The sequence below is a fragment of the Eptatretus burgeri genome, chromosome 8, assembly GCF_056783735.1.
Source record: "Eptatretus burgeri isolate ZD-2024b chromosome 8, Ebu_testis_v1, whole genome shotgun sequence".
NCBI classification, from domain to species: domain Eukaryota; kingdom Metazoa; phylum Chordata; class Myxini; order Myxiniformes; family Myxinidae; genus Eptatretus; species Eptatretus burgeri.
In genome coordinates this window covers 95,504,639-95,516,837 of record NC_140968.1, presented here as the reverse complement: position 1 = coordinate 95,516,837, position 12,199 = coordinate 95,504,639, and the positions used below count along the sequence as shown (strand labels likewise).

Genomic DNA, 12,199 nt, shown 5'->3' with positions numbered 1-12,199 from the left:
TCCCCCCTCCTTCCCACAATACCCCCACACCCCACTTATAAGGTATACCTACTTGCAACCCCCTTTTGAGGGAGACGTCATCGAGTCTGCAATGGATTTTCTGACGAATCAAATGATTATGAAATGCAATTTAAAAAATTTGAGTTGGAAGGAGCGACGTTCGAGTCATCAACCTACCACCCACTTGTCGTGAATGAGAAAATGTGATTCAAGTCTGACTGCAGTTCTTACCTGTGTAGCTTTTCCATGTGATTGTTCTGCAAAAAAACAATGGTAGTTGTGAGGAAGGAATTACATGTTTTGTTTTGTTTTTTACTTTACACATTCTTTTTTTCACGTTTGCTTTTCAGGTTTGTTTGCAAGAGTCGAGGCTCATGGAATAACAAAATGACACACAATGGAAGGATTACAAACACTATGGGAGGACGGCGGTGAAGGTATGAACATTGGCTGTTTGATATAACGTGAGGAGGAGGAGGAAAAGGAAGGACAGTTAGCGTGAGTAAAGGAGTTTGTGTGTAAAGGTGCGGTGAGCTACAGCTTGAAGAACTCGAGGGAGGAGAGCGATTGGTCAAACAGGACGAGGCATGTTTTAATCTTGGAAGGATTGCAGAGGGTTATTGGGCTGGAAATGGCAAGGGGTGCAAAGTCAGATGAGGTGCGATAGAAAAACAAGAGGTGACCGACCGACAACATCAATATACTTTTCCATTAACTTAAAGGAAAATGTCCAAATCAACATGAGCACATCAGATTGAAACCCTGATTCCAGCAACAGGAACTCAACATGCTCAGATGCTCTGGTACTGGGAATCCTACCAACCTCCTTTCCATTTTCATCCCCCTCTTCTAAAATCCTCCTCCACTCCTTCCTTCTCTCCTTCTCAAATACAATATGTAGAAAAGTGCATAGTCAGCAAACATCCATTTCAACTATACTCGATGTTCCCATTATTGATTAAATATTTAGATGTTTTTTTTAATGTGGCATCCATTGCAGTAAAACAAAAGGATTAGCTCAATCGGTAATGGACACATTTGAAATTGATCATCGTAAGGATAACACACCTGGTGTGGTGCTGTTGGGGCTTTTCTGGGGAGTCCGTTTCATGACTGGAGAGCTGAGCACCGGAGGAGGAGGAAGAGGGAGCGGGGTCTCTGGACGAGATGAAGACTCGGAATTTTCAGGGGGTGGAGGTGGTGGAGGCTCCGGAGGAAGTGAACTTTCACTTTGGTGCATCAACCTCTCGATGCTCTCGTGGCTTCCTTGGCAAGCCTCCATCAGAGGTGTTCTGTGTACACAAAGGAAACCGTCCTTCAGGAAGTTTAGATTTCATTGGGAATGATGGAGCTAAATTATAGATTGACTGTTACATACATAGTGCCTTTTGATGTGAGAAATAGCGTTTTTAGTTTTAAAGGAAAACGTTTGCGGCAACCTGTCAAATATTTGGTGGGTGCATTAACCATTGTAGGACTAAGGAAACTTCTGAAAACTATTCCAACTTTTCATCGTGTGTTCGAGCTTACCGAAATGTCTAACGTACGACGACGTAACACCAAAAGGCGAGATTGACAAAACCATATCAGCTATGATGCGCAGTCTGTGGCTGCTGGTTGCATCATTTTCTGGCAGCATTCCTGTGACACTGATGCAGTGCCCTCTTTCCAGTACACTGGTACTCATTTCACTGACCTTGGAAGGATGACAGTCTGAGTGAACCCCACCTGGTGTTGATTCAACTGAATGACAAGGGCTCAAACTCAAGACCCTAAGATCTTAAGCCAGCCACCGTAATCGTTAAACAAACACCAGGCTGAGGTTCACCATATATACGAGTGGGTTTGGCCACTGTGCTTATGGTGGCCTGGCCACCCTCTGTGTTTAGAAGCAGAGTGTGAGAGTCATGTGGTTAGGTGATATTACACACATTGTATACCTGTGCACCCAGTTTGATTATTATATGTTCAGTTATATTTAGGTTTTCAACAAGCATGTTGCCAATTTATTTATGTTTCCCATTACATGAAACGAGGTTGATTAATAGGGTTAAACATTGTGGTTTTTCTCAATGACGTTGGTGCTACATCTTGTGCATGGAATTTTAAAAACACCTTTGTGTGAGAGGTGTTTTAAAAATATCTGAACAAGACGCTCACCATTGTCCAATAAACGCCACCATTTGTCAATTTACAAGTGGATGTAATCAGGAAGAGAATAATATATAAATGTATTTTTTAATATACTGTGTACACTGTACATGCACGCATCCTTGGAGTTTCTTGACTTTGACTATTTGAAGTTCTAGAAGTACCCACTTCCAAAGGGAGTGGCCAGGGGGTTAAAGGGTGTGGACTTGTGATACCCTCTCCCACCCAGAGCGGCACTACTCGATACACATTTACATAGAGAATTTGCCCCCGACCCAAGACTACTGGCAAAGATTAAAAAAAAAAAAACCCTTTACAATAATTGGGGTCTTGCTGATCTGATGTGGCAAGTCTGGATGTAATCAGGCCAGAACTGAAGGAGTAGTAGCATGACACACCCACACCTAAACACGCACACATTGGTCCGTGAATTATGGTTAGGATCCCCATGTTTTTGGGTCGATCAACATCACAAAAATTTCAACAACTATGGCACAGAACCAACTCGAGATTTTGGCAAAAAAAAAAACCACAACGGTCATGAAGTCCAGCATTTCAGACAGTGACCTCTGTTGAGAATTCGGAGCTGATGTCACGCACACTTTGAATACGTCTTTCAATCCGAACAAATCTCACGCGCCTACTCTGTCTTTCCAAAAGGACCGTATGGCAAACCTTCCCATCTACTTCATAACAAAACTTTTGAAGTTCAATCTTTCAGCCATAGAATAACCTCAATCAAAGGTCACAAATAAACCTGGTGTTCGGTTAATGTGGCTGGCTTAAGGTCTTTGGGTCTTATGTTTGAGCCCGTCATGCCTTTACACAACACCAGGTGTGTTCACTCGGCCTGTCATCCTTTTGAGGTTGGCAAAATGGTTACAAGCTTACTGGAACCAAGGGTCACATCAGTGACACAGCCGTGCTCCCAGCAATGATGCAGCCACAGGCTGTATCTGAAATGATGATCAAAGGTCATGAAGTGCAGCGTTTCAGTGTTTTATATTTTGTCAAAACCTCCAGTTGGTTGTGTTTTTGATTCTTTTTATTTATTTATTTTTCTGCTTCGCTGTTTTTCCAACGTATATGAGTCGTTTAAATGTAGTTGACTTGTCTGCACTTGCAAGTTGGGATTTTTGCTCATTAGTTCTTTAAGCATATATTGGATGAGGACTAACTTCAGATTGTATTTTAAATATTTCTGAAAAATTTGTTATGCTTTTAAAATTTGTTTTATACCATTGATTTGAGGCTCATGGAGTCACTTGGACATAAATCACATGCAAGACAGACATTAACGTGGATTATAAAGAATGGATACATGTAGTAACATTGTATTTGAACCCCAGCTCCTGAGCATCAGTTCAGATGAGAACACTAAACTGGTTAACCCAAAGTTCAACCCCAAAATCAAGGTCAGTACGAAATACATGACAGACCTGCCTTGACGGTCACTCGTGTTGATCTCTGCCCCCTGGGCAACAAGATAGCGGCAGATGTCAGGGAAAGCAAAATGAGAGGCCAGGGCCAGTGGGCTCTTGCCTTCCTGCCAGTCACACGATGCCTCGTAGTCAGGAAACTAGTCTGCTCAAGTTCAGTTGGACACCGTTAGTTCACAGACATTGTGACACGATGGACATAGTGAAGCAAAAATTACATTCACATCACAATGGCTATACAAGCTTTTTGGGTTTTTTGGATACATAGTCGAGGCTCATGGAAGAGTGAGAATTGGTACACTGAACGGATCAGGACACAAGAGGACAAAATAACAGCTGAGAGAAAGGGGGGGGGGACAATGAACAGCAGAGTTGAAGGCCAAGACAGAGGCAGACTTGGACATACAATGGGTATGGGGAGGAATGGGGGCAGGAGAGGATGCACGAGCTGGACAAGATGGATACAGAAGGAACCTCAGGAGGGAAACTGGAAGTTTGGAAGGAAGAGGGATTGGGGTGGTTTCACAAGGGTCAAAAAAAAATCATTGTTTTGGATTAGGGACGATCTGAGATGGTAGTGAACAGCTGTCTTGAAGACCTGGAGGGAACAAAGAGATTGTGGAAGTTGGTTCCGAGGTGGGGAATAAAGAGGAACAAATGAGTGGAGGTGAGCAGTGATCCTGGATTTAGGTAGTTTCACCAGAAGGGGGTTGATGGTGGAGTGCGTGCACCCTGCAGAAAAGAAGTTGCTCCAAAATGTGCACTAACTGGGGAGTAAGACCATGATAGACCATGAAATAGGGGTACAGATATTAAGCTCAGACACTTTCTCAATTGGTTATCAAGGAAATAGTCATGCATTGTGAAAATACCTCATCTTGAATGTTCACTGATGCACCGTTATCACACAAAATTTGTGCCGATAAAATGCACCCTCCCATAGCTGTGTAACACACAGGCACACCATGGGGCTGAGTAACAGTAAAAAGATTTATTAATCACATGTATACGATATGACGAAGATCAGAACTCAAAGCCATATTCATATCACCTGGTGAGAACAGAAGCTTACCTCTCGGTATTGGTGCATGATGTTACGAGGTGTCACCATTAAAACGAACTAGTGCTTAAGAGGTGTACAGCTCGATGGACAAATTCAGAAATTGGAATAAAACATTTGAAACAGTTAAAAAGTGCAAGTTTGTATCTCTTCTTCTCATTTCCGAGAGTTATACGCACACTTTGAAATGCCCACGTCCACTTTCGTACACTCAACATCACCTCTGAGTTTATGTGTATTTTAAAAACTAAGACAACGCGTTTAAAACTGAACAAGGTGTATTTCCTTTACAACAAAAATATTCATGATTAATATTTGAAGTTTTTAATTATAAACTGTCCTTTTGTCAGCATTTTGTATGTGCTGTATGTTGATGAGATGTCCAGGGGTGTGTTCGGTTACCAAGCAGCTAGCTAGCGCTTGCCAAGACAGCCATTTCTTATCAACTGTTTCTCATGGAGTGCTTGCTTGAGTGCTTAGGCCACTTGGGGAGAGTTCTACAAGAAACTTGGTCACTGAACACGCCCCAGATTCATCACATGACGACAAGGATAAACATCAAGACCATGACTTCTTTCAGCCATATTGATGAATTTGACTCTCATGGGAGAGATTTCGACATGACATGTGGCAAGTTAGAGGAGATGAAAAGCGGGTTGATAGGAATCTAAAGCAGGTTTTATTTACTTTTCTCAAAACATGGTTAAAAAAATGCTATAATGCAGTCAATGAAACAATATCAGCAATGCCAACCCTCCCGATTTCATCGGGAGGCTTCCGAAAATTCACCCAAACTCCCGCCCTTACGATCACTATCCTTATCCTCCCGAAATTTTGATATTTTTGCACTGTTCACTAATCAGAATGTACTGGTATGAGAATTGAATGAAAAGCATCGTCTGCTACGTATAGCATGTGGTAACTCCATAACGTTCGCTGCTACCAAATTGTACGTAAAAAATTGCAAATTCAAATGAGGAGCAGCGAAACATTGGGTCTGGATCTCGCTTATGCGATCATGCACAGTGTATATGCATGCGGTATGTGTGCAATACAGTGCATGCGGTATGTATGCACAGTGTATATGCATGCGGTATGTGTGCAATACAGTGCATGCGGTATGTATGCACAGTGTATATGCATGCGATACGCTCACCGCATGCAGCTGGGCCCCGTACCAGCCCGGCGGTCGCGACCACCGTGCGGTGTTTAACAGCCGCTAGAGTTCTACGAGTCGCGCTGCAGCTGTGGAACATCGACTTCGAAGTTACCGATGCTTCAAGCCCTCGATGTTGATTACGAAATGGCAGAAAAAAAGCTTACGAAGACCAAGAAATGGTCTCAGAAGTACAAGACCGAATACAGTCTCCAATACCCGTGTATTCGAAAGTCTGAAAGAGGAATTCATCATGCGTATTGTACAGTATGCAGCGTTGATATTTCAGTTGAGCACGGAGGTCGCGATGATATTCGGAAGCACGTTGGAAGCAAACGGCACACAGACATTGCAAAGGAGAGATCTTCGAGCACGAGTACCGGTACACTTCTGAATTATTTCACCAAACAAGGGACAAGCGAGGAAGAGGATGTTACCCGAGCGGAACTTCTCTTTAGTGGATTTATTGTGGAACATAACTTGCCCATATCAGTCTCAGATCATGCTGGACCTCTATTTCAAAAGATGTTTCCAGATTCAAAAGTTGCTTCAAAGTATGGATGTGCAAGAACAAAAACTTGCAAGATGTGCAAGATGTGCAAGAACAAAAAAAAAAAAAAAAACAAGAACAAAAAGCAAGAAAAAAAAAAGAAAAAAAAAAAGAACAAGAACAAAGAAGAAAAAAAGAACACTGGTCAACAATTTTTTACTTTCTGAATGTTGTCTAGATTTCTACAAGTCAATTAGGGTATTCTGGCACTGCTGAATCAGGAAATGGCATCCGTTTCTCTCCATCAGGTCAGGTTTTGTGCTAAGTTGATTTGAAAAAAATCAGATCTTGTGACAAAATCAATTACATTTTTGTGGCATTATCAGCTGATTTTTGTCAACACATATCATCCTAAACATGTTTTTAAGAAAAAAAAATGTTTTGCCAACAACATTTATTGATTACATGATAGAAACATCGATTACTGTCATCTGAATGGTGGGCATTGATAAAGGTAAGTACAAGTAAATTGCATGTTGCGTCACCACTGTTCAAACTTCAGGGCTTGAACTTCCGTTTCTTCGAACTCCTGGAATGTTCAGCGGCAGGGAGGTCTCTCTTCAGATTCCAACAGTAGTCAGCCATCATGACTGCGTCCCAGCGACCCTGATACCTGGTCTCCATCTCCTTCGTGTCCTGATGGAATCTCTCCCCCTGCTCGTCACTCATTGAACCCAGGTTCTCAGGAAACCGGTTCATATGTGAAAATAGGTAGTGCATCTTGATGCTCATGTTGTACCCCAGAATTCTGAAAGCAGTCAGCATGTTGTTGACAAGTTCTGCGTAGTTTCTGGCCTTATTGTTGCCAAGAAAGTTCTTCACTACCAAAACAAATGTATTCCACGCTTCCAGTTCCACTTCGTTCATTGAGTTTTTGAACTCTGGATCTCTGATGAGCTGACGGATCTGAGAACCATCAAAGATGCCAGCTTTCAACTTCGCCATGGTCAATCCTGGAAAAGCCTGGCACAAGTAAGTGAAGCAGTCACCATCTTTGTCCAGAGCCTTGGTGAACTGCTTGATTAAGCCGAGCTTGATGTGCAGCGGTGGGAAGAGTATTCTGTCTCTGTCCACCAGAGGGTCGTTGATGACGTTCCTTTCTTTGCATGGCACCAATTCCTCCCGCACAGGCCAGTCCTTCTTCGTGTAATGCTGAGCATGGTCCCTACTATCCCACATGCACAGAAAACATGGGTACTTGGTGAAGCCAGACTGTTGTCCCAACAAAAAGTTCACCATCTTCAGGTCAACACAAATAAACCACTTATGCTGATCATAACCAATTTTCTCCAGCACGTACTTCACCGCTTCATACTTCTCCTTCAGTGTAGTCGAGTGAGCGATGGGTACAGAGGCAAACTGGTTGCCGTTGTGTAGCAGAACACATTTCAGTGATCGCTTGCTGCTGTCAATGAACAGTCTCCAATCTTTGGGTTCGTACTGTGGCACTCCAAGCTTGAGCAGAAGCGCATGTCATAAATTGGCGCATGTAGGTATTGTACATTCTTCAGAGTTCGTTATTTCAAGAAATACAACTTTTTTGTATCACATTATTACAAAATCTGCCCCATTAACTTTAGTTTTGATCCACGAACTTTATGCTTTGCCTCACCAATTTTGGAAGATTTTGAGGTTTTATGACTTCAAACTGATCCCTTTTCGACATAATCACCTAGAACTATCGTACCTGAATACTTCTTGTCATTAAAATAATTATTTCCAATCAAAACAATTATTTGACATGACATTTTACCCCCACCAACTTCTTCTAAAATGCTCCACACATGCGTACATGTGAACAAAAATGTAAAAAACGACATGTGGCCATATCTCAAAAACTTGACCTGATTGAACAAAACTAATGTGAGTTTTGGATTCAGCGCATCAGATTCGTCCTAAATCAGCGTAAAAAATGCAGACAACAAATTTGTTGTTGACCAGTGTAATTGGTGAGTTGTCAAATGTTACTGCTTCATCTATTGCCGATATTGCTAGACTAGCTCCATTTAGCCTAGCTACAGATGGTAGCAATGACAGTGGTGAGGCCCAGCTATATCCTGTCCTGATTTCGTACTATGACAACAGTGCTGGGATTGTGAAGCAAGGTTTGCTAAGTTTGCCTGCGTGCAAACAAGATTCCACTGGAGAAAACATTTTCAAACTGCTTGATCATGAGTTCAGTGACAGGAAAATTCCGTGGGGAAATTGTGTTTCCTTTTGTGCTGATAATGCCTCTGTCATGGTGGGCAAGCACAAAGGAGTCGCTGCTTATATCCACAAACAAAATCCAGAGTGCTACATCATGGGATGCCCTTGCCATATGATGCACAATACGGCCAAGAAGGCGGCTCAGGCCTTACCCATTGAATTAGATGACTTTCTCATCGATATTTACTACTACTTGGACAAAAGTAGTAAACGCCGTCAAAAGAGTGAAAGCACTGCAAGAACTCTGTGATGCCCCGACACACAAGATTCTGAAGCATGTCGCAACAAGGTGGCTGTCCCTTGGTTAGAGCCTAGACAGGCTGACTGAACAGTGGGAGCCACTTCGCCTCTTCTTCTAAGAAGAAGTACTGAAAGAAAAAATGCAACCAACTGTAGCCAAGACTCTAACAATGAGCAAGAAGGACGGCACTGTATCTACTGCCAGTACTGGCACTGCAGGATCAAGCACTAGTGGAGCAGCATTCACCACTACCACTGCAGTATCTGCTGCGAAGAAGACAGCAGGGACAGCACCAAAACCAATGCTGAGAGCAGGTAGCATCACCGGCCCTTCATCACGTTCATCTACAAAGCAGATCCCTTCAGAGTCTAGAAAGACTGTGATAGTCCCATCAACAGGCAAAGAAGGACCCAAGTTAAGTTCTGCTTTTGCCAAATCACTTGATAGAAGCTCAGCAAAACCTTCGAATCAGAGGTCTTCTTCCTTGGCTGCACCTACCTCAAGCTCTCTCCTCAAACGTAAAATTGGATCTGGTACTACGAGTCTGACCTCTTCTGCTGGCAGTAAACGCAAGTGTGATCGCCCTGCGGCTCAGTGTACTACGAGTTCTACAACTAAAAGCACATCTTCCTCAAACACTGTGCAGGAATCTAGAGAAAAACGTGTCAACAGGATGTTCTTGTCTCCACAAACAAAACTCTATTGTTTCTTCCTTCGATATGCTAACAAGCTTTTTGAGAAGGGGAATCTTCTGCTCCAAAGAGACGAACCCTGTATTCATCTCCTGATCTTGGTCTTCTGGTCTTCTGAATTGAATGGTCTTCTGAAAGATATCTTCGTACGGTTTTTGAAACCATCGGTGTCATCGGTTCCTCTGGTAAATGTACCCTTCTCTGACAGAAATCATCAGAAGAATGATGAGGACCTCATGATTGGGAACGATGCCAAACTGTATATAAGGGAACAAAGGAGTCTCAAGAAATCCACCTTCACTCTGAGTGAGTCAGACATCCAAGGTTTCTTCAGTGCAGTTCGCTCATATTATGTGAAAGCCTGCAATTACATCTTCAAAACCTGGCCGCTAGATGATGAATTAGCCAAGCATGCTCAGGTGCTGGATGTTAAGCTACACCAAGAAGTGGGGTTTGACTGTGTGGAGAAATTCCCCTGTCTGTTCAGTGGCGGTGATAGTGACATAGACAGTCTTGAGAGTGAATTCGCTCACTACCAGGCAGACGCCTCCATAGCTACAATTGCTACTGAGACAGTGAGAGTGGATGAGCAGTGGCATCGGATTTCACAGCTCACAGATCCCTGCACTGGTGCCAAGAAGTATCCTAATTTGAGCAAAGTGATGAAGGGAATCTTGGTCATTCCTCATTCGAACGCATCATGTGAGCGGGCACTCAGTCTTGTACGGAAGAATCATACTGAATTTCGTCCCAATTTGAGTGTCAAAACCCTGGAAGCTCTCTTAATTGAAAAACTAGCTCATAGCACCCCTTGCTACCAGAGAGAATACAGCAAAGACATAATCAGAAGGGCTAAAAGCCACACAGCTGTCACTCAGCAAAGCTGCCATGGAAAAAGCAAGCAGCAGTAGTACCAGCCAGTAAGGTAAGAAAAATATTGCTTCTTTTGTGCTTTTTGTTAATCTTTGATTGTCCCCTAACTTACTAATATTAACATACATGTAACATTAAAAAAATGCACAATTTTCCCCTTTTTTTGTTCAAAAAGTGGGAATTCTTAACATGTTAAATGCTCCAAAATAGGGCTCAGAGGGCACTAGAGAGCGTCTAGAACCCCAGAGCTTCCAGGGCCCTAAGGCGGGCCCTGGACTCCGCCGCAAGGGTCGAGCGCTCCGCGTTCGAGATGTGCGCTTCGCGCACATTATTTGATGTCGGTTGCAAATCCTCCCTAATTCTGATTTCCAAAAGTTGGCATCTCTGCAATATACACCAGAACAAGTAGAGGTACATTCAAAGTACACCACTCCCATGCCAAATAAATAAATTAAATAACATATCCTCCAGCGCACGACATTTCTGGACACCCAGCGATGCTGCCAATGAAGCCCATGGTGACGAAATTCGGAGGGAGAGGTGCATAACAATTGATTGATTTAATTGCATAATTTAAATAAATAATCATAAAATAATGAATTTCTCAATCAATTGGCTGAAACAGACCGAACCCACCATTGTTTCATCCGAATGTGTAACTTTTTGAAAATTAAGTAATTAATCGAAAAATGAATAATTAATTGATTATCAATAAATCAAAAATGCTCTAAATAGCCAAATCACTTGTTCACTGTCATGTCCAAATATCAGCTTCCAAGCTCAAAAGGTGCTTGAGATATTGCCAGGATGAGAAAGAAAATAAATAAGTAATTAATAAATCGCTAATAATTAAGTAATTAATCAATTAATTAGGAAACCAAAAATAATAATACTGTTTTTGCCAAAGCACTTGATCACTATTGTGCCCAAATTTCAGCTCCAAGCTCAAATGATGGCTGAGATATCGTATGTACAAACAAACCAACAAATGGCGTGGAAACTGAGTTCACCCTTTCGGCACATGTCATCGCAGGTGCCCGGTGACGGTGTCGTGTCGTGCCTGGAGATGGAATAGGGAGGGGCAGTGTGCAATACAGAGTGTGTTTATCAATGCAAACTCTCTCCTTAAGGGATCCCAAAAGAAAGAAGCTGGTGCTGTCTTTTCGGGATCGCCAGAACACATCACCGAACCATGAAGTCACACGATTTGGAAACCTTTCACGAAGCAGGGCTATTATGTCCCATGCAGTATGGCACGTGACATCATCCTTTTGAAACCAAATGTCCCCAGGTCCATCATTATGTAGCAGTGGAGGCCACAGCAATGTCTGGATCATTTCACGATAACATGGACCATTCGCAGTGATTACTTGGCCTTGGTCGTCTTCAAAGAAATGCGGTCTGATATTTTGCTGCACCATGCAGTCACGTGTGCTCCGTGCAATGGCCTCCATTGCATGTCCCATGGTTGTGTCGAAGCCCAGATTCGACAGTTTTGCTTCTTTGCAAAACCATTCAAATTGAAGTGACCTTTGTCTGTCATCAATAGTTTTTTTTTTGTGAAACTCATTGGCACTTTCCACCATAACAAGAAAGTTGGTTGGTGAACAGAAATCGGATGGCATGGTCAGTTGGCTTTAATTATATTGGACCAGCTCTGTCTTATAGGGATGTTTGTGCAAGTCCTTCGTCAAAATGTGCTGCAATGAACATTTTGATGCTCCAAATTTTTGTGAGAGACGTCGCACAGACTTTTGATGACCTTGTGTCGCGCAGACTATTGAGGACTTGACTTTCAATATGACATTAATGCTAACAAGGCCTTTTCG

At 42.6% G+C, this 12,199-nt stretch overlaps 1 protein-coding gene across 1 annotated transcript; it reads right to left on the bottom strand.

The window, feature by feature from the left end:
* Positions 1-57: 57 nt before the first annotated feature.
* Positions 58-3,686, bottom strand: LOC147022314 (uncharacterized). Its single transcript, XM_085893084.1, has 3 exons — positions 3,591-3,686; positions 1,069-1,292; positions 58-257 (listed from the first exon to the last, which is right to left on the bottom strand). The coding sequence occupies exons 2-3, from the start codon at positions 1,280-1,282 to the stop codon at positions 169-171; spliced, it is 303 nt and encodes a 100-aa protein (XP_085749210.1). The 5' UTR covers positions 1,283-1,292; positions 3,591-3,686; the 3' UTR covers positions 58-168.
* Between the last annotated feature and the right edge of the window lie 8,513 nt (positions 3,687-12,199).

What these genes read in the sequence shown, in the direction of transcription:
- LOC147022314 (XM_085893084.1), bottom strand. Translation starts at nt 1,282, where the DNA reads ATGGAGGCTTGCCAAGGAAGCCACGAGAGCATCGAGAGGTTGATGCAC. An exon ending in CCCCAACAGCACCACACCAG is followed by an intron (nt 258 to 1,068) that starts GTGTGTTATCCT and finishes GTTTTTTTGCAG; the next exon opens with AACAATCACATGGAAAAGCT.